The sequence below is a fragment of the Taurulus bubalis genome (assembly GCF_910589615.1).
Source record: "Taurulus bubalis genome assembly, chromosome: 16".
Lineage (NCBI taxonomy): Eukaryota > Metazoa > Chordata > Actinopteri > Perciformes > Cottidae > Taurulus > Taurulus bubalis.
In genome coordinates, this window is record NC_136604.1 from 1,964,823 (window position 1) to 1,992,164 (window position 27,342).

The 27,342-nt window shown below is 46.4% G+C and overlaps 2 protein-coding genes across 8 annotated transcripts; one reads left to right on the plus strand and one right to left on the minus strand.

The window, feature by feature from the left end:
* Positions 1-45: 45 nt before the first annotated feature.
* Positions 46-9,364, minus strand: LOC306749009 (uncharacterized protein). Of its 7 annotated transcripts, XR_013771166.1 has the most exons (8): positions 9,190-9,364; positions 7,225-7,782; positions 6,810-6,859; positions 6,469-6,602; positions 2,573-2,739; positions 969-1,177; positions 860-893; positions 46-606 (listed from the first exon to the last, which is right to left on the minus strand). XR_013771166.1 is itself a non-coding variant. In XM_079232252.1 (7 exons), the coding sequence occupies exons 2-6, from the start codon at positions 7,708-7,710 to the stop codon at positions 1,007-1,009; spliced, it is 1,008 nt and encodes a 335-aa protein (XP_079088378.1). In that variant the 5' UTR covers positions 7,711-7,782; positions 9,190-9,364; the 3' UTR covers positions 46-893; positions 969-1,006. The 7 variants fall into 7 exon arrangements, 4 of the variants coding, with proteins under 4 accessions (XP_079088378.1, XP_079088377.1, XP_079088376.1 ...); XR_013771167.1 differs by having other exon boundaries at positions 860-1,177; XR_013771168.1 differs by having other exon boundaries at positions 46-644; positions 860-1,177.
* Positions 9,178-27,342, plus strand: LOC306749129 (large proline-rich protein BAG6-like; the record flags this gene model as incomplete). The annotated part of the gene is given in 26 exon segments (XM_079232381.1): positions 9,178-9,204; positions 9,300-9,480; positions 10,545-10,636; positions 10,722-10,839; positions 12,212-12,429; positions 12,529-12,600; positions 12,674-12,784; positions 13,710-13,849; positions 15,010-15,139; positions 16,132-16,335; positions 17,097-17,325; positions 17,587-17,649; positions 18,347-18,591; positions 18,908-18,922; positions 18,924-18,987; positions 20,386-20,684; positions 21,267-21,516; positions 21,684-21,853; positions 22,562-22,615; positions 22,700-22,802; positions 23,628-23,752; positions 23,838-23,972; positions 24,485-24,682; positions 25,202-25,309; positions 25,546-25,692; positions 26,530-27,342. Coding segments are annotated over 26 exon segments (3,597 nt in total). The 3' UTR covers positions 26,629-27,342.

A 27,342-nucleotide genomic window follows, 5' to 3' on the forward strand; every position in this document is an offset into this window, starting at 1 on the left:
CCTTATAAATCCCTTATTTATAGTGATAATAATGATGATGGCTGAACTGTAAATACCCTGGGATCCTTCAGGAGGAGCAGAGGACGCCTGGACTACCCACAGAGCTGTAATGGTGTATTGAGCATAGAGTCATGTAAAGCAGAGGAGGTGGACTCTAGCACCCTGCAGCGCTGCGTTAATGTTTGCTCTGGCCCTCACACTGTGGTCCTGTCACTCCGTATCCCAGCAACCTCTGCATGGAGCTCCTTCCTGCACAATCAACACACACATCAGCTACACACACAGGATTTTATTTATTGCTCCTTCAAACTCTCAAAGCTGACAAACTTGTACGCTATTCTGTTTCTTTCAAATGTTCTTCGTCATTAAATGAGGGTGTTTACATGTGTGCTGGACCAACAGCCACGGAAATGCTCCTCGTTCCAAACGCCTTCTCTGAGGCTGCGGCGCTGGTCTTTGTTGGAACAGTGCAGCGTTCAGGAGCAGGCGACCCGTCACAGTCCCTTTGCTCAGGTTTCTCATCTTGTCCATTTAGGTACTTTGACCTTTTCCCGCAACGCTGGTTTTTCCTTTCCATCAGCAGAGGGAGCTCCATGGGAACGCCAGCTGCTCACAGGGAGGATGTTTAATGATTACAATGAGAGCTGCGAGGTTTCAAGTGAGGGGAACAAAAAAAGCCTAATTTATGCTTCATGTTTCACAGTCTCAGGGCCAACGAGAAGACAAACCAAACAAGTCAGTAACATTTTTGGGAAATTAGCTTTTTAGCTCTTTTTTATCTATCAATCTTATGATTGATAGTACATAGTACGTGTGATGAGTACAGAAGTGGAGTCATGATTTGGTTTGGTTAGCTTACCATAGCATACAGACTGGGAGCAGAGGACATCTCACTGTCCAAAAGAAAGAATACACTAATTTACACAGTGTCTGATGTCCATCAGCATGTTTGCTTGGTCACAACCTACACAGCTCTATCTCTTGAAGCCTCCGTCCCTCCTGGGGTCTAGTCAGCGTCTCGCAGTAAGGACAGGTAGACGTCGGACTGGAGGAAGCGGGGATAGCAGTCCGTGTCCAGGAGCGAGAAGATACGCTTCTGTGCGTGGGACAGAGAGGCGTGAGAGGGAGCCTGCAGCAGCTGGACGGTCAGGTCCCGGGTCTTACTGTCCAGGTTCACCTAGCACAGGACGGCAGAGGGCAAGCCAGAGTTACAACTTCACTTTGTGACCATCGTTTCTATCCACTAAACTGCTATCTGATCAACTCCTTTCATGCTTCTTTTTAGTGATATACCATATATACTTGAGTTGTTACAGTGGTATTATTACTGAAAGCAACAGGACTATGAAAACGGTTCAGATATGTAGCCTCCTACTGCAGCCGTAGACATATCGATTCGATAGATTCAACCCAAAGGCAAACCTTATTCAAAGGAATGCAACATTGAATGCTAATGCTAGGGAATGCTAAGTAGTACATTCCCCACCTCTGAGGGGCTTGAACCGTTGCCAGTAATCACATTCGCTGTCTCTCCCAAAAACGTTAGATGATAGCAAGCTGACTATGGTGGAAGGGAAATGAAGCCGCTGTAGACATCTTTACGCTGATTGGCCAAGACTCGACACATCAAAGATGTTTTATCAGCTTTTCTCCGTGTCTCACTCCAATCTCAGACACACTGGCCGGCCAGCTGACCCCCCCTTCCCAAAAAAACTACAGCTACACGATTCACGTGGATGACATATTTTGATTTCAAAACGGCGAATTTCGCCGAAAGGTGACAAGTTTGCAGGTATGGTATCCACTAATGCAGACCATGGTAAATGGTGAATGGACTGTACTTGTAGAGAACTTTTAGTCTTCTGACCACTCAAAGCTCTTTAACACTACATGTTACATTCACCCATTCACACACTGATGGGAGGAGCTACCATGAAGGGACCACCTGTCCATCAGGACTAACTAACATTCACACACCATAGACACAGCTACTGGAGCCATTTGGGGTTCAGTGTCTAGTCAACATGGACTAGCGGAGCCAGGGATCAAACAGCTTGGGGACCGATCCTCTGATTGAAGGAGGACCCGCTCTACCAATGAGTCAAGGTCGTCAGTTAAAAGCTACCTTACAATAGTAACACTGTCTGTATCTCTTTATCTCTATGAGATAGAGATATGTATATGTAAGATATACATATATATCAATAGATGGTGGTTTACCGCAGTCTGAAATAAAACCCTTTAAAACGTCTCTGTTTTAAGTCATTAAAAGAGCAAAATCTGAGATTGGGGCATTGTGATTGCCTCTAAATGGCTCTCAACATGGCCAGCATCTCACAGCTAATAGTGTTCTGGATCTCAGAATAAATTAATGGAGGAACTGAATGGAGGTGAGCCATCTGTTTTATCTCATTAGAACAGTAAAAGTCAACTATTAAACGCGCTTCTCTTGGGAAAGACGGCTAGACTTTGAAACTCTAAACGGCCACACAAGCCTCCACAACACAAGCACTGAGGGAGGAAAGACGTGTACGGACGCGTGACAGCTGATGCAACAGAAAGAGGCGTGTACCTCGCGGGGAGCACCTGGCTGGATGTAGGTGGCACAGATGTCCTTGGCTCTCCTGTGAAGGCTGAAGTTGTTGGACGAGTGTCTGTACTGCTCACAGGCCACGTAGAACTGCAGGTTCTCCTCGCTGAACTCAGAACGCAGGAATGCTCCAAACACTGCCACGCCAGCTGAGAGGAGGAGGAGGAGCACGGGGAGAGAGGAGATAAGTGGCTTGTTAACAGCAATGCCTCAGACGGCGGCGTCTTATACGAGGCTGTGATTCACACCTCGCTTAGTCTAAGCTATACGACATGACACCACGCCTACAGGCCACAGTTCACATGGACTGCTCTCCAGCATGGCACTGACAAGGAGGCCAAGGCCCACAGGGAGCTGAGGTTAGCCCTCAGGCTGTGAGGTGTGTGTGTGTGTGTGTGTGTGTGTGTGTGTGTGTGTGTGTGTGTGTGTGTGTATTCAGTTAAAGCAAAGACATACTCCACATGGCATTATTGAAGTGAAGGAGGAGACATTATTGATACTAAGCTTCTTTACAGCAACATTTCAAAAGACAAAAAAATACATTCTTCCTCTTACTAATTATTATAACAAAACAATTCACACTTATGGGCTTTGCTGCTTCAGCCCCACTTGTTTGTTTTTATTTTCTTATTTAATCAGATAAAATACATTGAGATCAAATCTCTTTGTTCTGGTCCAGAAGTTCATTTTAATAAATACATCAAAACAAAGACAAAACATTACAGTACAAAAGTCTCCGCATCAACAGAAGAGGTCTGGTGTGAACCAGTAGTTTATGGCTTTACATATTTACACAGATATTACTCTGGCACCAGAGTACAGCAAGTTGCACACTGCCAATTCATATAAAGTGCTATAAAAGGCAGACGTTCACATTTAAATAAAGAACGTAATCCACATTCATGGTGACCACAGTTACTGTCATCTATAAATACGATTCTAACTTCTGCTGCCTACTATGTTTAAATCACGTCAACAGTTCTTGCCAAATAGCCAATTAAATTGCAGCGGGACAACAGGAAATAAGGCCCATTTGGCAATAAACGCGTGCCATTTATCATCGCCTCAGGCTTTCTGTAACACCCTTCATGCAGCTGTTGGTCAGTTGTGTGCAGGTGAGGAAGGAGGCAGGGTTTTAATCATCTCTATAAACTGATATCTGCATATGAATACAGCCTCCGTACAGAACGGGACAAGATGCTGTCCACAGTGTTCTGCTTTCTGTTTGGAGTTGGAGTAGTATTGCCCATCACGTTTGAGCAGGCTTTGGTTGCATGCAAGCAAAACAGTCTGTGTGGAAAAGATGCAGAATGGATTGGCCATCATGTAATCGGACGAGGATGTGGTGGTTTATGAGTGTAAACCGGTTACTTGTGAAACAATCCCGTTGAATAGACACCACATTCCCAGCCTACTACACACAAAGCCCCTTAAAGGAGGTGGGCCCACTTTATCTGGTCTTTCTTCTAGTTAGGACTCAGTGACTTACAGTCACTGAGTCCTAACTGTAAGTGGCTGTCTGCATCCTGTTAGACAAAGTGGTTTACAATTCTTCCATTACAACATATGACTTTACCAGGAGCTGATGAAATCCAGTTCCTGGACAAAGAGCACTTAACCTACGCGTAAGCAGAGATCCTCCTTAAAGCTCAGCTGTGCTGAGATCCCGTCTCGTTGGTCTGGACATCAGCCATGGGGCTAGAGCATTGTTGTTGTTGTCTGGTCATTTCAGATTCTTCTTTTATCAACGATTGTGATGGATTACCTTAAAGAGACCTCCAGTGATTTCAGAAGAAATAATCCTTTATTGATCCCTTGGGGAAGTTATTCTCTGCATTTACCATCTTAGTGATTAGGGAGCAGTGTGCTGCACAGGGACCAACTGTTCAGGGTCTCACTCAAGGACGCTTCAACATGGGAACTATGGGGAGACTGGGGATCGAACCGGCGACCTTGTGGTTTCAGGACGACCACTCTCCCCATGAGCCACAGCCGCACAATTTTTGTTCTTTCTTAAAGTTGGTGCATTTGCTAGAGACATATTCAAATCAAAAGCAAAGCAGCAGAGGCCCAGACATCCTGACACTGTCCTGCCTGGTGAACACAACGTCTCAAAGGTCTCAAAGGTCTTCACGGGTCAGATCCGATACACAAGTGGACAATTATCTGAGCCAAAAGAACATGCATCCAAATGCAAAGTTAAGAGACAGGATTTAAAGTCAGTCAGACACAATCCAGCTTGATCCAAGGATCATTTGTCACAAAATACCTGTGACCGGAACGGACCCAAATATGGTAATACATATACGCATAGCCATATATGTACAATTCAGTTCATGGAAGCATAACGTTGACACACTGTTTTATCACACTTACACGTCTTACTGCCATAAGACATGGGGCTCGTCTGTGTTTACTAGCTGTTCTATTCATAAAGGTGCTGCTCTTTCAGCTTTATGGCACAGCACACAGTAACCAGTGACGTCAGCTCTGATGACTTCAGATAAAAGCAGCGGGACCTTGAGACGATTCGACTTTTAGTTGCACAAACATTTCAGGAAAACGTGCTCAGTCGGCTAAAAGTGTCATGCTCATGCCGGAAGCTGGAGGAGGTGGACGAAGAGCCATCCTCACTTAAAAATAAATGTTAGCAGCCGCTCGTGTGTCTCCCTGTTTGTTGCAATCTCTGAGCCGAGTTGTGACAGTGTTGAAGAAAATATGCAGACCAAACGTAGAGACCATTTTTATGAACTGCAAACTGTTTTATGCACCGCTGGACTTTTCTGGTGTCTGTTGACGTCCTACTCAGCTACTTTCTGGTGTCTGTTGACGTCCTACTCAGCTACTTTCTGGTGTCTGTTGACGGCCTACTCTGACGTCTACAACCTGCTACGCACATACGACAACAATGAACTCTGTTTACTGCAGAACACTTCCTCAGTAGTGGAGACAAACTGTACAACCACACCAGGAAAACACTGACAAAGATCAGAGCAGTGACTCTTTTCAGCCAACAAGCCCTGCATCAATTTGAAAGGGCCTGTCTTTGTTTTCAAGAAAAAGAAAACCGTAAAACAAATCATGGATGTTGTTTTTAGGGCCCGCCCAACACTGTACTATCATCAAAAATGTGGAGCAGCAGATCTGTCATAGATAATTATGGCTCGACAGTGACATCATCCCTCCAGTCGGAACAAATACCTGCTGCCTTCAGGTGTGTGAAGGAAACTACCAACGTCATGTCAGGACATTCACAACAGCATGTATCTGCTGGTGTGACAGGCAGCATTATAAAGTAATCGTTAATATGGGGAAGTATTTTCATTTTCATAACCGCCATTCACCTATGGGACAGCCAAACCTCGGCTATCATCAGGCCCCACTACTGCCTGGGATCAGAGGTGCACCTGTTCAGGGTTTTGGGGCTCAGTGGTAGAGCAGGGTGCCCTAACCCTAACTCTCTAAGGCCTGAGACGGCTCCTCAGTCTGCATGTGGAAGACTTTGAGCCAGAAACTGAACCTCAAATGGCTGCCATCAGTGTGTGAATGAGCATTAGTTTAGATCCTGATGGGCAGGTAGCAACCTTGTATAGCAGCCTCTGCTAGCAGTGTGTGTGTGTGTGTGTGTGTGTGTGTGTGTGTGTGTGTGTGTGTGTGTGTGTGTGTGTGTGTGTGTGTGTGTGAGATGACATGAAGTGTACAGCTCTTTGATTGGTCGGAAGACTACATAGGTTTATACAAATGTAGGTTAATTTACCATTTAAAGGGAAAGTGATCAACTTGAATTCCCTCTCCCCCTCAAACAGATGAAGGAAATCAACCTTTCCAGTGATTTCAAGGTCATCCAGTGTTGGGCTAAACCCAGTCTCAGGACTTACTTTGGCTGAGCAGCAGGGTGTTCAGAGACTCCGCCCATTTCTCCAGCTCTTCTTGGCTGATCTTCCTCTTCTTACCGTGGCCCACCTGACTCCACTGACGCATGAAGAGCAGGCGAGACCTCCTCTCTGTGGCGCTGTGGACCCCAAAGGTCAGGGGTCAGGGAGAGGAGCAGACACAGGGTTCAGTTAACATACTGCACTCGTCCATCTCCCTACAGGACGCTTCAAAAACAGTGACTCAGAATCAGATCCTCGGTTTGTCTAGGAACAGTACATTAAAGGCGTGTTCCTCTACGTGAGATGGATCCATCAGTACCAGTGAGGACATGTGTGAATCTCACCTGTCTTTTTGTTCCGTGTTGGACAGGTTGGAGTTTGAGGAATGAGGACTCTGAAACAGAAGACAAAGTGAACCCAGTATCACTGGAGCAGCTTTAAAAGGTCCATCTTTCCTGGGTTTTAATCTCTAAACTACGCTAAGATTAAGATATGAGTTCAAAGTTTCATGATAAAATAATAATCATCTTTTAGAACAACAATCCCAGCTCAAGCTTTTCCACTTCCCACCACTCTATGTCTCCAGCATAGACCAATGGAAGAAAGTGTGAACAGTCTAGATCCCTACAGCAGGCTGAAACGGATCTACGGTGAGATGTGTAACACATGATGGATAATCTCTCAGGACCGGCCTATAGGCTTCAGGCTGCACAGTCTATAGACTATACTGTGCAGCCTGAAGCTCAGCTGCTTTCCCACCTGCCCAAACAGACTCTTGAGGTGCAGCTTAGCAGCAGACAGTTTGGGTTTCTGGTGGTGCCTGTGCTGGTATTTGAAGGGGTCGGGGGAGGAAGAAGAAAAGGAGGGGTGCAGATCTATGGTTTCCATGCTCCCCGTGCTGCCCGGGGCCACCGGGGTCAGCTGGCTGTCGCTGTAGGCCCTGCAGCTTTCACTGATGACACACACTCCCAGGTGGTTCTGGTCCAGCTTCTCCAGCTCGCTCAGGTGCTCTACGCTGAAGCTGCGGTCCTTGATCAGCCCCTTCCTCCCCGCCTCGCTGGCTCGAGGCTCCCGGAGGATAGGGGTGAGGAGGGTGGAGCTCCTGTCCATCTTATCTTCTTCTGTGTGAGACGTGTAGGTGCCGGACTCCCGGTTCTTCCCATGAGCTGAGGTCTTCAGTGCCACCCTCTTCCATGGGAGGAAGTCCAGATCCAGGAGGGATCCCTCGGAGCTGAATCTGCGCATGGTATCAGAAGTGATGGAACAGGTAGGAAGACCAGGCAGAGATGAGGAGGACGGGTTCAGAAGTCCAGCCTGCTGAAGGAAGCAGAGGGATGGGGATTCAATGAATGAATGAATGAATGGATGAATGGCTCCACATGAATGATTCTACTCACTGGAGTAGAAATGCCTTATAAACTCTTTTCACGTACACAGTCGAATTGATTCAAATACACTTCAAAATAAATAAGAATAGTATGCGTGAGCTGTCAAAATGATGACAACTTTATCATCATTTTGTTAGTTAAAAGGTTACATAATATTGGCTCACCATTTAAAAACGTTGACTTGAAATGTGAATAGCAGGACTTTAATTTTACAGTCAAAGTTCTGCCTTCACATTCACTTTTTTCTTTACAGTAAATTGTGAAAGTCACATTTTGACAAAATATGAATGATACTGTCAGGAGTGAGGCGGGTGGTGTGAGGCGGGTGGAGTGAGAATATATATATATATATATATATATATATATTTGACTATGGGTGTAAGACTTCAGGCAATCATTGACTGAAAGTAGTCTAAATTATCACTATAGTCACTATTATGTTAGTTTGTCCAATTACCTCTGAAAATGTGGGGAACTGTGTACAAATGGTTGTAATTCATTAACGGTTAATGCCATATTGTTGTTGTATCCATTGAAATAAAGCTGAAAGTCTACACTTCAACCACATACTGATGCTTTATTTAAAATCCATTGCAGTTGTGTAAATATGCAAAATGTAGACTGCATCATTGTGTGAAGCACTACAAATGTTTGTATAAAAAGTACCATACAAATGAAGAGTGACATTATATATACAGTGTATGATTGAGTAGCATACTGTGTAATATATGGTGAGGGATAAATAAACTGTACTTCTTTTAGTCTTCTGAACACTCAAAGCTCTTTCACACTACATGACATCATTCACCCATTCACACACTGATGAGGCGCCGGGATCAAACGAGTGAAGACCTGCTCTACCATTGCGCGCACGCACGCACACACGCACGCACACGCACGCGCACACACACACACACACACACACACACACACACACACCCCTGTGCATGTATGAAACACAGCAGATAGTGCTGAATACAGTCACTGCTGATCACGCATCAACATGACGTCACGAGCATAGCTTCATAGCTCCTGTGTTCTTAAATACAGGTCAAAAATAGAATATAGAGAGAAAGTACTATTAGTATTAGAAAAAAAGATGAGATTATGTAGAAATCAACGTTTGATATGATTTCGTCTCATCATTTTCCAAGTTGACTTAACACAATCATTTGACTTTGTGGGCCAATCAGGAAGCGGTCCGGAATGCTGCGGGACGCTCGTTTTAATTAGTTGTAGTTAATTGTAATTGGTTTTAATTGGTTTCAGCCCCGCAGCGCTCACGGGGAACCAGAGGCAGGAAGACCTCCAGAGAGCCGACAGCATGTCGTGTTACCTCTTCGTCCCGCAGGTATCACGCGTCCGTGGCCGAGAGCTCCATTCCTCCAGGTCTCATGAGTACATGACTCCGAGGTTTGGGATCCAGCAATGTTCCGTTCCCCAAAGACAGGATATCCCACGTGCTGGAGCTCAGTGGAGCGCGCGGACCCGGACTATGTCCAACCGCGCAAGACCCGTGACCGAGGCTTCAGGAACAGAGTTCTGAAGTTTCCAAAAACTCGGGAGGAGCGCTCACCTCCTCGCGAGGCGGGGCTCGCGGTCACCTCCTCTCGAGGCGCGGCTCGCGGTCACCTCCTCGCGAGGCGGGGCTCGCGGTCACCTCCTCGCGAGGCGGGGCTCGCGGTCACCTCCTCGCGAGGCGGGGCTCGACCTGTTCACCAGCGCGCGAGGAGAGCCGCCCGCAGCTTGTTGCACGCGCGCTCACGCACTCACAGATACGCGCACAGACACGTGTGTGTGTGTATAAAATATAACATACAATCCCATTTTACGACATTCTACCACTACAACAACCATCTCCTTCCTCATAGTCGCTACTATACATTCTACTATCACTAATAATAACAACAACAATCACTGTGTTTCGATTATCCAGATATATAACCCTCCCTCTGGATCTCTCTCCATCACCTCAGACATCATTCTCCATCACTCACTTTCAAGACGACACTTAAAACTCACTCAATAAAATCTAGGTGTAACCTGTGATGCTTCAGTGCGCTCTGGTTTGATCTCTTACTGCTGTCATCTCTCTTGTTTATATTGTTGTTTCATTGTTTGTTTTACCATGTAATGTGCATTGAGTACCATGTAAAGCGCTAAACAAATACAATGTATTATTAGTATTATAGTAATCATATATTAAGGTGAAAGTATAAATACTCAGCACGTCCAACAGTTTGAAATGAGCTATAAACTTAAGTTGATAGAGACGCGTGTGTTTCAGGCGTGAAACAGACGCCTTTCGCTACGTCATCGGGGTCCTTTGACGTTGCGTTCAGGGCCGTGTTTAATTTGGGAAAACGAAGTTCGTCAGCTGGATCAACCGGAATCCGGTCCCACTCGGACCAGGATGTTCTTTACATCGGACTCCCCCAGGTTGTAGTCTAGTCTAGCAGACGATACGTCTAGAAAGCCAGACCCCGCTGTGGACAGCGCTGTCCCCGGGGACATTGGTAGTTATCATGCCGGTAACTGGGATTAGCTAACGTTAGCTGGCTGGCTAAGCTAATAACGTCAACAAGGCCCGGGAGCTGTCTTACTATCGGACCATTCAGTAGTTTGCGGGTGATATCGGTGACTAGGGTGGGTTACGCTAACGCGCACTTTACGGCTCTGACTTCATGTCAGACCCTCGGAAGATGTCGGAGTCTCGCGGGCTGGTAGAAGTCACGGTGAAGACGCTGGACTCCCAGAGCAGGAGCTACGAGGTGCGAGGCGAGGTAATAACGCTCTGCCTGATCACTGCTACGTCTGCTCTCCTGTCTGTTTCAATGACAGCGGGGCTGTTGTGTGTTGTGCCTCCAGCTGACCCTGAAGCAGTTCAAGGAGCACATCGCGTCATCAGTGGAGATCCCAGTAGACAAGCAGAGGCTCATCTACCAGGGCAGAGTGCTGCAGGACGAGCGGACGCTGGCTGAGTACAGTGAGTACCTGAGACCTGCTCCCGACAGTATGATACTGTAGTCTGTGTACAGTATGATACTGTAGTCTGTGTACAGTATGATACTGTAGTCTGTGTACAGTATGATACTGTAGTCTGTGTACAGTATGCATACTATACATACTGTATACAGTATGTATAGTTCATTCCAGTGTCTTGCTTCCCACCTGCTGTGTGAAGTGAAGACCTTTGACCGTGGAGGCTAAACCAAGTCTCCCCTGTACTTCCTGACCACTGGGACTAATAAAAAACACCTTTGTAACAGTCAATCCTTGTTCTGTTTCTTTGTTGTCCTGGGTTAAATATTCTCTTAAAGAGTGGGAATGTATTGATGGCATATTGCTGCATGTATTCATGTATGCGTGCCATGTAAACAGTACCCTGCAAGTAAATATACTTTTACATGAAACAAGAACACCACAGTCCTTTTTAAAATGTTTGATACATGGTCAACTTGGATTGCACATAACAATAAGCTCTGTCCCTGCCTGACAGACTCTAAATAAGATTTACTTTATAGCTAAATGAGTCATATGCACTGCTGTAGTTTGCTATAAATAACTATTTCAAGATCATAGTTTTTTGGAGGAGGCTGCTGAGAAATCTCCATGTTAATGTTTCTCATCTGTCACTAGTAACCTATAAACAAAGAAGTGCACTGAGAAGACGTTGTTACAGTTAATAGTTTCAAGCTTCAAAGCTAAGCTTCTAAACGTCCTGTTCTTTTGAGCCTTTGCATAGTAGGTTTGTAATTTAGCTTCAGAACTACTGTATCTTGCTCACATTACTGTCAATTCATATTCCATCCAAACCAGTTAATGCTTGTGTTTCCCCTTCATGTCAGCCTGGTCAAATCACCAAATGTTGTCATACATTGTCTCTCTAGATAAATAAATAAATAACCACATGTTATTACAATGCAATTAAATATCTATTCACAGATGTTGACAAAATGATGATAGTAGTTATAATAACCAGGGAATATTGAGGGCTGATTAGTCAAAATGCCATGTTGGTAATGTCTTTACTATGTGTTGTGATGTCATTGTGCCAGTTTGAGCTGTTGCCAAAGGACTGCTTGTATCTTCCTGCACTGACATTACAATGTTGACATGGTAACAGATGACAGGTCAGTGTGGTGAACTTGAATCCAGCCGACCACAAGCAATACTACTTCTCCTAATAACTAGGGCTGCAACATTGGTTCTGGTCTGTGTAGTTTTTGTTAATTCATTATTTAATTGTTACTGGAAGTGTATTGTTGCCGTTTTGACAACAATAATTTGCCTGTTTCAAGTTATTCCATTGATTCATATATTCCAGTATGAAGTCCATCCCTTTGTTTCTCCACCAGATGTAGATGGGAAGGTAATCCACCTGGTAGAGCGCGCCCCCCCTCAGGCCACCAGCTCTGGTTCTGGGGGTGCTGGTGTTTCTACCGGGGGGCCAGACGGCAGCGGCAGCAGCCAGGCCTCTACCTCCTCCCAGGGTGCACCACACGACCGCAACAGCTACGTGATGCTGGGGTCCTTCAATCTGCCTGGCAACATCATGGACCCTCAGCAGATCCAGGTGGGCGTGACCCTGCTGCATGCAAACACAAGCTTCAGTATCATTTTCTGGAGGGAAGAAGGATTTCATGCCACGTGATCGCTGTAATGTGTTTTGTAGATGTCTGTTCAGCAGATGATGGCTGGAGTCGGTGAAGCTGGAAGGAACCCCAGGGTCAGCTCCAGCTCTGGGGTAAAGGCTCACGATTCACCAGTCACCAGTCTTTAAGTCTTGCTGCACAGCTGACTGATGTCTGTGTGTACAGAGCAACGTGCAGATCAGCCTGGACCAGGCGGTGCAGAGTGAGCCCAGCATGAGGCTGCAGCTGGCGGAGAGCCTGCTCCGAGACGCTCGCTCTCTGATCCACAGGCTGGAGGTTCGGTGACTTACAGCCTAATGCATGCCCACTGTATATCTTAGCTAGTAGTTAAGGCCCTGTCTACACCTAGACGGATATCTGTTTTTAAACGCACATTTTCCTCTACGTTTTCAAATCAAATTCTGTCCATTTGACCTTTGGTTTACAAAGTATCTCAGTCCCCACTAGAGCCATCGACTGTATATATGAAGTGGATGTCGTCATCGTGACGTCATCCACTGATTTTGCCATCTTGGATTATGGCCATCGCCATGTTTTTTTTTTTTTTGCAACCAATAAAGTTACCATATTTGGAATATAATAATATGCAGAGACGCTGTATACGACTCTGGTAGCTGCAGTGACCTGTCAATCACATTGTAGCCCCGCCCTAAAGCATCCACCGCTTTATGCTCTGCGGGCGACTGTGGCTCAGTGGTTAGCATACCCGTCTTTCAATCAGAGGATCGGTGGTTCGAGCCCCGGCTCCGCTAGTCCATGTCGATGTGACCTTGAGACACTTATCCCCTAATTGCTCCCCGTGGCTGTGTCTACGGTGTAGAGAGCAGAATTGTAAGTTGCTTTGTATAAAAACGTCAGCTAAATGTAATGTTATGGTCTGTCTGACTAAATGAACAAAACTTACTAAATGAACATCATGCTGTATTGAAGAAGACTTGAAACTAGAGATTGAGACACCATGGAAGGCCCTGATATATCAGCTACTGTTGTTTTTTGGATGTTCATTGCCATTGAATATTGGAGAAATGTCCCTGTTAAACTGGTACACTGTGCTGATTCCTCCAGTATGTGTATTGGGCATGTGTGTTTACATTTGACTAAGTTATGTTATTAAGATAAATGCATTCAAATTCCACTTGTACATAACTTGATTGAACAGACCACGGTGCTGAGTGCACGTTGTATTGTGTGTGTGTTGTAGGGAGTGTCCCATTCACAGCCAGAGGAACCCCAGTCCTCTTCCTCCTCTGTTAGAGGGGCTGTAGCGTCACAACTCACGGACACCAGCTCACCTCCATCCTCCTCCACCCAGACTGAGGGACCAGCCAGCACTGGGCCCAAGTAAGTCAGTTATGGACTAAACGGCTCCAATAACAGCTGCTATCAACACACAATCCATGCGTAGATACATAATATGGGTGATGACACTTAAACATGGTATAGACCCACTTTTTTTTTTTTTAAATGGCTAGCTTGCTGTTGGAAAGCTTTTCTTTGGCCAGTGAAACTTTAACATGCTAGCTGGCTAACTGGCCAGCTAATAAATGACTAAAATGTGACGTGATGTCATGCCTCATCACACACTCTTGTTACAACGCATGAATGCACATTGCTATCGGCAGATTAATGACACCTTTGTTCAGATGGTTTTCCGTGACCAGAGTGGAGAGCTAGCATGATGGAAGTAGCATGCTGGTTGGCCCTGAGTGCTGCACTGGTTACAGGGGATTGGATCGGATCTTAATATGGAATTGATAAGGCAGGTTTAGCAGACTTTGCGTGTCCAAGACCAGTGGAGGCAATGCCACAATGAGGACCGCTAGCTACTAGCACTTCTACTTGTAGCTTCTGAGCCGGGAGCCGGGTTAAGACATATGGTGGCCTTCAAATACTGCAAACCGGTGAAAGGCTCTCCTGAGAGCCAGTGGTGGGTTTGTCCATTTTAGGCTGTGAAGAGCACCAGCTAACTCTGTAGATATGAAGAGCTCAATCTTAATGAAAACACACATAACATTAGTTTCAGGGCATAATACACAAATGAAAACCTAGTTATGAATATTGTATTGTGTTTCTCCGAAGAGGTCCCTCGAAATGCGTCACACTGGCTCTTAAAGTGTTGAGCTCTGCATTGTATTATCTTACTTAGAGCACTCAGATTTCCTTAAAATGAACACACCATTCATTGTATAACTTGCCTAACTTGACTTTAGGAATGATTCAATACTTTGACCTAAGCAGAGTGTCTGTGTAATCCTTCAGAGCAGTGACTTTTCAGTGTTGTGAAATAAGAACAATGAAAGCAACTCTACTGAATTCAAAACATCTGCAACAGCATGTTCATTTTGGAACATGCTGTTGCAGGCAATAACTGTGTGCCGAAATATTGCCCTTTTCACTGAAGTCTGCTTCTAACGTTCAGACCATGGGGTTGCTATGGACACAGACGTCATGACATCACCAGCAGGGTCCCTGTGCTGCTGACTCCTGTTCTGTGTCCTCAGCCACCCGAGTGCAGCAGCGTGTGTGGAGGTCCTGTCTGAGGTCAGGAGGGTGGAGGAGAGGCTACGGCCCTTCATGGAGAGGACCCACGCAATCCTCGGGGCCGCCGCCTCAGCAGACTACAACAACAATGTAAGGAGGAGACAACAACAACACCTCTTAGAAATGAACCGTGTTTGCTGAAGCGCATGCTGCTGAACACGCATGCAGCTCAGCAGGAACACGTCATGGCTGTTGTCCGTGTAATGTCATGACTTGTGTTTCACTGGCTTCAATACAACAAACACAGTGGTGTCAAAGTGTCAATAATAATGAGACCATGAAGAAAAAGAACAAGGTACAATTCATATAATCCAAAAATATAGCAGAATATACCAATGGGTGAGCGAATGAGTGTGTACCAATGGGTAAATGAATGAGTGTACCAATGGGTGAGCGAATGAGTGTACCAATGGGTGAGCGGATGAGTGTGTACCCATTGGTGAGCGGATGAGTGTGTGCCAATGGGTGAGCGGATGAGTGTGTACCAATGGGTGAGCGGATGAGTGTGTGCCAATGGGTGAGCGGATGAGTGTGTGCCAATGGGTGAGCGGATGAGTGTGTACCAATGGGTGAACAGATGAGTGTGTACCAATGGGTGAGCGGATGAGTGTGTGCCAATGGGTGAGCGGATGAGTGTGTGCCAATGGGTGAGCGGATGAGTGTGTACCAATGGGTGAACAGATGAGTGTGTGCCAATCAGTGAATGAATGAGTGTGTGCTAATGGCTTAAAGAGGGAGCGAATGGTAAATTCACTTTACTTGTAGTTATCTTTTCTAGTCTTCTGACCACTCAAAGCGCTTTCACACTACATGACATCATTCACCCATTCACACACTGATGGGAGGAGCTAAGGTGCCACCTGCCCATCAGGAGTAGTTAACATTCACACACCGATGGCACAGCTACAGGAGCAATTTGGGGTTAAGCGTCTTGCCCAAAGACACATCGAGATGAACTAGTGTAGCCGGGGATTGAACCGCCGCTCCTCTGATAGAAGGGCCACCCGCTCCTCCACTGAGCCACAGTCGCCCGTATGTCCTCTGTTCTGTTTCTCACCCAAAGAGTCTGTCTGCTTTCCCAGACCCAGGAGAGAGAGGAGGATCAGCGCCTTCTCAACCTGGTCGCAGATGCTCTGCGTCTCCTTGGCAACAGCTTAGTTGTCCTCGGTGATCTGCGCTGTAACCTGGCGACCTCTCCTCCACGTTGCCTGTCCGTGGATCGTCCAGTGGCCCACTACTCCCACCCGGTCCTGCTCCAGGCTGGCCTGCCTCACACGCCCATTCCAGTACGTTCACACCACTCTGAGGAATATCATAGTCAAGAGATACAGCGACAACAGAAACACTTCATTAAGGCTCCTCTGATGTACGTGTGCTGCTCGGTGGGTTTGCTGCACCACACCAGCTCACATTGAACCCGGCTGCAGCCAAAGGGATGCTGTTAGTGTTGCCTACTAGACTTGAGCTCTGACTCCAGTTAATTCAAGTTCACTTGAATTACATCTTCTGCTTACTAATAAAGAAGACAAAACACACAAACATACATATATCTGTAATTTCCAAATACTGTCCAATGAAATCGAACGAACGTGGTACGACGGCAGTTTGCTCTTACTGTAGAGTGCTTCATATTTCAACATATATGACTCATGAATGAATATGAATAACTTCTGTCACATTCATGTAATGTGCTGTAACTCCGTTACGTTATTCATTCTGGTCACATGACATCTATTGCTTCTGTCCATCCGGGGACAGGGATCCTCCTCTGTTGCTCTCCCTCAGGTTTCTTCCCCTTTTTTCTCTGTGAAAGGGTTTTTACTGTCTTTATTGGGGGAGTTTTTACTTAGTGTACACTAAGTAAAAGGGCCTGATTCCTGACATTTTCTTTTGTTAAGTTTTCAACGGTCAACTTTCATTTGTGAAGCAGAGGAAATATATAAAAGTCTTTGTACCTCAGTCCCGGTTATATTCAAAGGTTACATCACGATGCCTGTTGCTTGAGTTGCTGCTGGACCTTCCAGTAAATCATGTACTTCTTCTCCAGATGAACTTGGGGACAACCGTGACCATGACATCTGATGGCAGACAGACGGCTGAAGGACAACGCCAGCCGGCTCACGGCGCTGACCAATCGGATCAGCAGGCACCGGGCCAGACGCTCCCTCTTCAGTCAAACGGGACCAGTCTTCAACAAGGACAGGGAGGACCCCGAGTGATCCGGATCACCCACCAGGCCATGGAGCCTGTAGTCCTGATGCAGATGAACGTTGATGGTATGTGTGCTGGCGTGTCATCACAGAGCCTGACTATAAATGTACTGATGTGTGGAAACGGCCAGTATCACATGCATTTCAATGGGATGACAGACTGATGAGCGTGAGGAGTGTATGAAAGTACTACATCCAGACAAGTGAAACAATGAGCACACATCTGCATTAGCAGATAACGATTGATGTGGAATGAATATGGAAATAAATAAATAATAACGAAAGCCTGGACATACGTTCATACAGAGCTCTTCTTGTGTTCAACAGGTGAGTCGGCTGCTGGGTCTCAGGTTCCAGGACAGCCGGTCACCGCAGGTGCTGCACAGCCTGGTGAGTGACAAATCCATACAGCATATTATCGCGATATTTTGCATGACGATATTGTATCGATACACGGAAGCCAAGTATCGATCTTTTATTATACCAATTATAAACTTTTTGCTCCTAGAATAATAAAAGCAATTGCTTTTTCAGCCCACTAGATGGGGCTGTGGCGTTTTCTGGTCAGCAGAGGTCACGGTCAGCGTGATGGTAGGAAGTTAGTCAAAACAAACATGGAGACATCGGAGAAATGTGCCGGCCGCACTTAAGTCAAACGTCTGGACTTCCTGTCACTCGTAGCGCCGCTGCTCACACAGCTGTTGTACGACACACGGGACAATATTTGCAACACTGCACTGGTCAAAGACGTAAAAAAAAAAGAATAAATCAAACTGGCTACTGGTCCTCTAGTAGCGCTGGAGAAGTCGGTGAAATCCACCGAGCTGTGAGCCTACGGATAATACTATGAACCCAGACACGAGGGCGTTTGATGTACTGACGTTTTTGAGATTTTGAAAAAAAAAAAGGGTAATACATCACAATATATTGCAATCCTCAATGTATCGCAGTATCGTGATGATATCGTATCACGATTCCCACCCCAGTAATTGCTACCTCCTCCTCACAGTTGCAGTGATTCTTCTTTTGGATACCTCGGGTCAGAGGAAATTGAAGTGTTTTTCAGGACACACGTCTTTGTTTCTAGGACTGCCCCCTGAGTTCATGCAGGCCTTTGTGCACCAGATCTCCCACCAGGCCGCTGCCATGGCCACTGCGGTCTCAGACGGCCACCCAGCACCGATGCAGGCAGCTGCTTCCCCACAGCTCCCCCGCCCTGCTCGGGCGAGGGTCGGCATCGCCAGACCATCCTCCTCTCCTCTGGGGCCTCGAGGGACCACCACCACCAACCTGAGGGCCACAGCACCCACAGCTGGTCAGCAGCCAGAGCAGGTAACCCCCACACGGAGCTACACCAACTCATGGTTTCATCATCCATTCATCTCAGTTATATTCTTGAAAAATAGATCAATTGTTTGGGTGATAGAACATAATAAAACATCAAAAAGCCCATCAAAAAATATGAAATTGCTTATAATAATGTTAGGATGTTTAGTGAAATGTGAGAGCTGAGCCATTAATCATCTTCAAATCTTTCTATTGCTCTCTATCTACGTCCTACAGAGTATTGCATAATCCAGATTGATAAACGGTTGTGCAATGAGCGTGTCGCTGCTTGTTCATTGCCTCTCTCGCCCTCTGGGAGCAGGGCCTCCCTCCGGCCCCCCCCCTCCCTCACCCAGATGATCAGTGGCCTGGTGGGACAGTTTCTGATGCCGGGGCAGCCAGGTCAGTGTCGACGCTTTCATATGGATGTCTTTACAAAGTGCAATAGCAGCTGAATAGTACTTTTTATTATCTTTCTTGTTATTACTACTATTTATCGGTATGGCAGGTGTGCGTATTTTAAATAATACATGGATCTTTTCTAGTCTTCTGACTACTCAAAGTTCTTTAACACTACTTGACATCATCCACCTATTCACACACTGATGGGAGGAGCTACCGTGAAGGAACCACTTGTCCATCAGGACTAACTAACATTCATACTGATGGGAGGAGCTACCATGAAGGAACCACCTGTCCATCAGGACTAACTAACATTCACACACCGGGGGCAAAACAGGGCTGAGTGTTTTTTTTCACATCAACATGGGCTAGCTGGGCCGGGGATCGAACTGACAATCCTTTGATTGAAGGACGTTCCTCTACCACTGAGCCACAGTCCCATGTGTGGGTGTAGTGTGTGGATGTTATGGAGAAATGAATACATTGTTGCATATTAGTTCCTGAGGTCTACTACTGTATCAGTGTTTATACATGGCCTTATACAGTTTATAACATGTTATAACATTTTTCACCATCATCTAGAATCATCTAGATTCCTTTGAAGATTAGCTTTTGAAAGCATGCTAAAAATCACATAGCTGCTATCATAAATACCTGTGGCCGGTCCTTTTGCTTTCATGCCACAAGAAAAGCTCAGCAGAGTCGGCTTGGACTCGGACTGAGACCGACCTTTTTTTAAGAAATCTTGTTTCGGTTGTTTGGTCCGCACCAGGTTTCAAGCTTCCACACCAGCCAAAACAAACGGAAGTAACCAGGCAAAAGCACCTGCTTTAACCAAACCAACCCGGTTAGGTGTTAGAGCACCCTGAATGTACCGCCTCAGGAGCTTCACAGTAGCTAACAACGTGACAGTAATCCATCACGTCACATTGAGTCATTACTGTTGTCCGGGGCGGTGGAGCGGGTCGTCCTTTAACCACAAGGTTGGTGGTTAGATTTTTTTGAAATTTGTGATTTTGGGCTGTACAAAATAAAGTGAATTGAATGTCAGTTCTGCAGTACCACAACTTGATAACTTTCACAGCAATGCTAACTGAAATCAGTAGTAGTTATTTTTAGAGCTTGACCAATAAAATGACGAGGATGATATCAATCGATAATAACTTATTGCATATATATTGCTAATGTGTAGATGTCGACTAATACATAACAAGAAATGGCACCAGAGACATGCTGCACCAGGTGAGGTCATTTAGAAAGGGCCTCACATCACAGTGTGTCCACCAGAGCCATGTCAAGTTGATCAGTCACAATGTTTCTTGCTCACGATTCATGAAGAAAAGAGTAATCTAAGGGATGCGTATCACGATAGTTTGTTTTTGGTTAAACCTCCTCCAGGTGTTTCCATGTCCACGTCCTCTTTGTCCAGCTCTCAGTCCTCCTTCTCTACCTCCTCCTCGTCTGATACCTCCACCACGTCTCCCCCCCCTCCCTCTGCCAACACCTCCGGACAGACATCCACCCACACCACCTGCACTACCTCCATAGTGCCGGCAGAGGCTCGTCCGGAGGGACATCTGGCCCAGCTGCTGGGCTCCCTGCTGGGAGGAGCAGGAGGTCCCGGACCAGCTTCCTCCATCACTGTGACACTGCCGGGGTTGCCGGCCTTCTTCCAGGGCATGTCAGACTTCACACAGGTGAGTGAAAATCAGAATATGGTGGCATGCATAGTATCTCCTGGCTCCCTGTCATGAGGCCCAGAACATGTTGCACTGATGGATTGATCATTCTTTATTAACATGAATAATGAAGACAAATATCAACAGAAATGTGCTCAAGTGCTTACACAGCTACCAAATATGGCAAAAGGAGATTATAGCAATGGGCAAAAAGGTGAAGGGTGTAGCTTTAATATCATTATACGCTCACAATACAAAACATTACAGAAATGTACTAAGCAGACAAAATGTAAATGTTACACACTGGTATCACCAGATTATCAAACTTAAACTGATGGGATATCAAATCAATATTTAGTATCAGAATCAGATCCGTTTATTGCCAAGTATGTTTCACATACAAAGAGTTAGTCTTGGCGGGTGGTGCATAACATTAGACTGTAGCTAATGAAAGGGTATACAACAGACACAGTGACTATGATGAACTCATGTAAAGCATCTGGTTACTATTAACATCAAATATCTGTGTGTGCCGAAAAATACATGTTTGTTTGCACTGAACAAAGCCATGAACATGTTGAGTTTGTTTTTCTCTGCCAGTCAGCTGTGAGTGGCGCTGAAGCCCCAGCCCGCCCTCAGTCCAGTGGCCCCGCCCCCACTCAGGCTGCCGGCGGTTTGGGTGGAGACTCCTTGAGCCCGGAGCTGTTCACCGGCATCGTGCAAGGGGTGCTGTCCACCATGATGAGCTCTCTGGGGTCCCAGCAGGGCAACGGAGAGAGCATCGCCCAGTTCATCCAAAGACTGTCCCAGACCAGCAACCTCTTCACTCCTGGCTCTGGAGATGCTGTGGGTGAGTCATACATTAAGGCAGCAGAAACACTCACGCTACTCTCATCCTCACTGGTTCACGTTTCATCCAGGGTGCTGGGATCAAGCAAACACATTGAACACATCCCCTTCCGCATAGTAGTCACAGCATGTGTCATGATTGTCATTGATACTCTGATAACCCGGCAGGGTTTTTTGGGGACCTGCTGTCCCTGGTGTGTCAGGGCCTCTCCATGGTGGACATGGTGCTGCTGCTTCAAGGGAACGCCCAGCCTCTGAGTCGCATCCGGCCCCAGCTCACGGACTTCTTCACTGAGCACTACCTTCAGGGCAGAGAGCCCACTGCCGCTAACACGGCTGTAAGTACTGTTCAGAGAATCCCTCGCTACTCGTTAGGTCACTTCATTGGTCATGATATTATAGAACATTGGTCAGGCACAAGTAAGAATGCAGCTTGATTAGCTTTGGACAGTTTAGTCTGTCAGCTTTCCATCCAGCCTGCGTGTGAGCTGTCCACATGAGCAGAGATTCTCAGGTCGAGCGTTGACACGACTCCGGTGGTCGCCCGCATCCGCTTCAAAACATTGGTACTTGCGTACCGTGCTGCGAACAGATCGGGTCCAGTCTACATCCAGGACACGGTGAAACCGTACACCCCGGCTCGTTCGCTCCGCTCGGCCTCTGCCAATCGGCTTGTAGCTCCGTCACTGCGAGCTAAGCACTCAACGAAGTCACGACTGTGTGTGTCCTGGCTCCTCAGTGGTGGAATGAGCTCACCATTGACAGCAGGAAGTCTCTACATCTTCCGCCGTGAACTGAAAACACATATTTATCGACTATACCTTGAATAAGGAAGGTTGCACTTTAATGTCTCTTACTAATAACACTTTGTAGTTTAGCTTTATTGAAGAAATTGTTCTTTCTTGATTCTTGTTGTTCTGAGTTTGTCCTCATGGTCGAATGCACTTATTGTAAGTCGCTTTGGATAAAAGCGTCAGCTAAATGAAATGTAATTTGTTCATTTAATGTTGCACAGTAAAGACTTTTACACATTGTCGTCTCTGCAGACAGCAGCCGAGGAGCTCATTAACGGACTGGAGGAGTACATCGCTGAGAGCTTTGTAAGGACGACCTGCTACACACACAGACCTCATGCAGACCACCACAGTCCATATAATTGTGTGCGTGTGCGTGTGCGTGTCTAGGCCACAGTGACAGTGCGAGACGGAGTGGACATCGTTCAGACCAACCTGTCTTTCCTCAGACAGCAGTTGACGCAGATGGCCTCACATATCCTGCACCCGGATGGTAAGTTGAGTCAGTCAGTGGCTGATGGACAGGTCAGCCATCATCTGTGCCTCTCTGACTCAGTTACTGTGATACTGAGCGGTGGTCAATTGCCTAGAATACAGCTGAAAAACTTAGTGAGCCGAAAGGTCACAGATCCAGTCCTCAGCACGTTTTTATTTTATTTTGCCACGTCATACCCGTGGTGCATAGCTGCAACGACAAACATTTTGGCCGAAAAGCAACATTTCATTTTCACAGAATACAGCGGAGGGCGCAGCGGGCGCGACTTACGTGGCAGGGTAAGAACTTCAGTCAGGGTTGCACATTTATGAAATTACACTGCCAAACTGCATGCTGGGTAAAGCTTGCCCACTTATCATGAAGTCTCTTGTGCGACAGAGTTCGACAGGACGACCCAGCATGCAGTTCGGTGGTGTAATTTTATAAATGTGAAACCCTGACTGAAGTTTTTACCTAAGTAGCTCCGCTCGCTTCGCCTTGAGTTAGAGCTGTGAAAGTTAAATGTTACCTCCTGCCGAAGTCGGGCAATGCGCCACCTGTATGACGGTATGTGAAAAATACAAACCGCACGGAAGTTTGAAGCCGCTATACCGCACAGCACTGCATGTGGTAAGTGACTGACAGACTCGTCCGTCCAGGGCGGGCCCAACCGAGTCCCAGGGCGGGCCCAACCGAGTCCCAGGGCGGGCCCGGCACCCCAAAGCCCGCCCATAGCGCCAGGCCTGCATCAAGGGCTCCATATTGTCTCTCCTCCTTCGATATGTTGCTGCCTGAACATGTTGGGATGTCTGATGTGAAGATGAGGGGTCTGTCTTCATGCAGATCACACGTTTGGCCCCCGTCTGCTGCTGCTGTGCACTCGGGGCCTGTTCGAGTGTCTGGCTCTGAACCTGTACGGCCTCTCAGGAGAGCAGAGATCTCTGACCGCCATCATCAACCACCGCATGGTCAGTCCTCATCATGTCTGACCACGGCTTTATGGGAACCAAGTCCCAGCTGGATGCTACTGCATGTTTCTGTGTGTTTGTGTAGAGGAGGATGTCTGCTGAAGTCAATCCCAGTCTGGTCAACTGGCTGACCAGTATGATGTCCATGAGGCTGCATGTCATTCTGGAACACAACCCGGTCACTGAGGACCAGATCCAGCACTACATCATCTATACACAGGTAACGGTAGTCATTAGTGAGCAAGAGCACTGCAGGAAGAAGGCAGGCTGTGGAGGGCGAGGGCTAATGCTAATTAGTAAGATGGATACCTTTAACCTCACCAGACTTTCCCTCTAAAATGGTTTAAGCTTGATTTTGTTTTTTCTTTTCTTTCTGCTGGAGGGTTGTCTGCATTGACTATTTATATTTCAGTCAAAATAAGAAAGAACGTGCAGCTTCACTCACTGGGTACCATTACTCTCATTATTCAGACTAAATGTTTCAACATTACTTTCACTCTATGATGCTTTATATGTTGTTGGTGTTGATGAGTTGATCTACTGTCCTGCACACTAACACCTGTTTCATCGTTCAGATCCAGAACATGTAGATGTAGTACTTTCAACATGAGAACCATCTAATTATCACTTTCTGCAGTAGAGCTGTGTATGAGTGACTGGTGATTTTAGTTTTTAGGTTCTGCATTTATAATGGTTAATAATAATGAGATCATGTGATCAACCCTCTGTCAGATGGGAGAGAGTTTGTCTCCGGCTCCAGCCACCACAGCAGAGGAGGCCATGGCTTCGTCGGGCGACAATGGAGAGAGGGGAGCGTCTCCTGGAGAAAACGCGGCCTTATCAGGGGACACTCAGTGTGCTGCTGGGGCCCCGACAGGATGGGAGGGGGCGGCCCCTGAGGTGGAGCCATGGGCAGCAGCTGTTCCACCTGTAAGCAATAAGGTTTTTCTCAGGACTATATGGATATCAAGGTCTAATGCCTTTTGCCAAAAATACAACTCACCATTCCGTCAAATGAGTGAGTTAGTTTCTCTGCTGCGAGCCGGTCCCACCTCCAGGTTGTACAGTTCATCAGTGCGCTTCAGTTCCAGGGTGTGTACTGACACTCTAACCAATCACAGCGCACGTTATAATGGGCCATGTGGCAAAACAGATTCTAGATATGAGAAGGCCTTCTCATGCAGTTTAATCAGCTCTCCATAGAGAAACAGAAGTGAAATGTGATTGGATGAGTGCTGTTAACCAGCGGCCTCACAGCGCCATGCAGGAGGCTGAAGGCAACAGAGGAACGCAGGAGCTGTGCAATGAGAAAATGAGCTAATAGGGAAAAATAATTATAATACATGTAGTGCATTTCTGAAAAACAATTACATTATGAAATATATTTAACTTTTAACTATAAAAAATAAAAATTATAAAATAGCTATAACTGTGATTATGTTTTGTCAGGAATGGGTTCCCATCATCAGACATGACATGTTGTCTCAGAGGAAGATCAAAGCCCAGTCGCCGCTGTCCGACGCCTACCTGCACGGGATGCCGGCCAAGAGGAGGAAGGTGAGCGTGACCTTAGTCTGGGACAGAGTTATTTGTATGTTTGATCTCTGTTCAACCTGAAGAGAGGAGGGGACTTGTTGACAATAATATGATAGAACAGAGTTGTTGGAAGACAGAGGCTTCCAGTCTTTGTGCTAAGCTAGGCTAAATACATCCTAAATATATCTCTGTCCTGGACAAGCAGAGATGCCATCATGTCTATTTCCAGGGAGTAACAGGAGCGTTTCTGCCCTCAGACCACCCAAGGTGAAGGACCACACCTGTCCCTGTCGGACGCAGTGAGTCGCGCTGCTCGCGCTGCAGGAGCCCAGCCGCTCACCGACCCCGGCCGCCTGCAGGGGGAGCTGGAGAGGCCAGAGGTGCAGGGAGCCTACACCAAACAGGTACTGCACTGCCCCTCAATGAAGTGATGCCAGTTAGTGGTAGTCATGGTAACCTGTAAGGTTCAGGGTTGGTTGATGGTCTTGGGTGAAGTTCAGCTGATAACAGTGAGAGTGGAAACTATAATCAACAGCACGCATATGATTAAAACACACTGAATCCTTCATATGGAAATTAAAAAGGGTCCAAACAATATTTATATTACAAAGTTTTAATGAAACTTCATGTATAATGCCTCGTTATTATTACAGGTCACTGTATACAAGCAATAGAGAGCAATACTAATGCTGATGATGTCATAGTGATGCCATCAACTTGGGTTTGTAGCCTACACATTTCTAACAGAACACCTGTGTTACAAACTGGAGAGGTGGAGTTTGAGACACGTGGGTGTTGCTCGGCCTTATGGGTAATACATGAGTACGGCCGTAAGCTGTGAAACCTCTCCAGAGCAAAAACACCTTCAGCATACAGAACTGGAGGATTTGTCACTTTGACAGCTTTGAAGAACTGAGAAACCTTGAGAAAGATAAAGCACATGTAACCTTTTATTAATGAACAACAGCAGGGAACAGGAGCTGTAATGTGAAGGACATTCTCCCCAGTGATGGCCTGTCTGTCCTCCTGTCTGTCCTCCTGTCTGTCCTCCTGTCTGTCCTCCTGTCTGTCCTCCTGTCTGTCTGTCTGTCCTCCTGTCTGTCCTCCTCCTGTCTGTCCTCCTCCTGTCTGTCCTCCTGTCTGTCCTCCTCCTGTCTGTCCTCCTGTCTGTCCTCCTGTCTGTCCTCCTGTCTGTCCTCCTCCTGTCTGTCCTCCTGTCTGTCCTCCTGTCTGTCCTCCAGGTGAAGAGTGGCATCAGAGAGCGAGTGAGAGACGATCCAAACTTTGACGCCCAGCGGTTCCCCAACACACACCAAGCTTTCTCTAGAGAGGACTCCTAGTCATCCTCAGCCCTGTGCTCCACCACCTGCAGCAGGGAACTCTGGGTAATGTAGTGTGGTCCCGTTGTAAACTCTGCCTGAAGGGACAGCCTGCTGGTGCAGTGCATGGTGCCGTCCCCTGCTGTGGTGCAGCTTCCAGCTCGCTGCCTTTGCTCTTGCAGACCTCTGAGACGCTAACGATGAAGAGGCGCTTTCTTCACTAATATTACAGTAATGATGTTACATGGATACAACTCAGAATATTAGTACAGTTGTCAAATTGTGAAGGAAAACTTGGTAGATTGAGATAAGCTTGACATTTTACTTATACAATACAATATTTCAAGAGCATATTATGAGAACATATTATAATATTATCCCTCGTAGTAAAGGGTGATTGTCTCAACTCAAGTCTTCTGCAGGCACAAATAGTACCGTTACATACATTTATGACTGAAGATGCAAAGCTATACACAATGTAGTCTGTCTGATATAATCACATGACATGCTCTTTAAAATACCATCACTTTATTTTCATTTCAAGAATATTATGACCGTCTGGTCAAAATCTCCAACCTTTTCCCCAACTGTGGTTCTATCATGTGCTACCAATGTAGTTCCATTATATATCTGGACAAGGACACACTGTAAATAAGTTGTGTGTGTGTGTGTGTACTTCAGGCCGTGCTGATAGTAGAAGTGAGTGAGGAGGTCAGTAGAAGTTTGTCACACAAC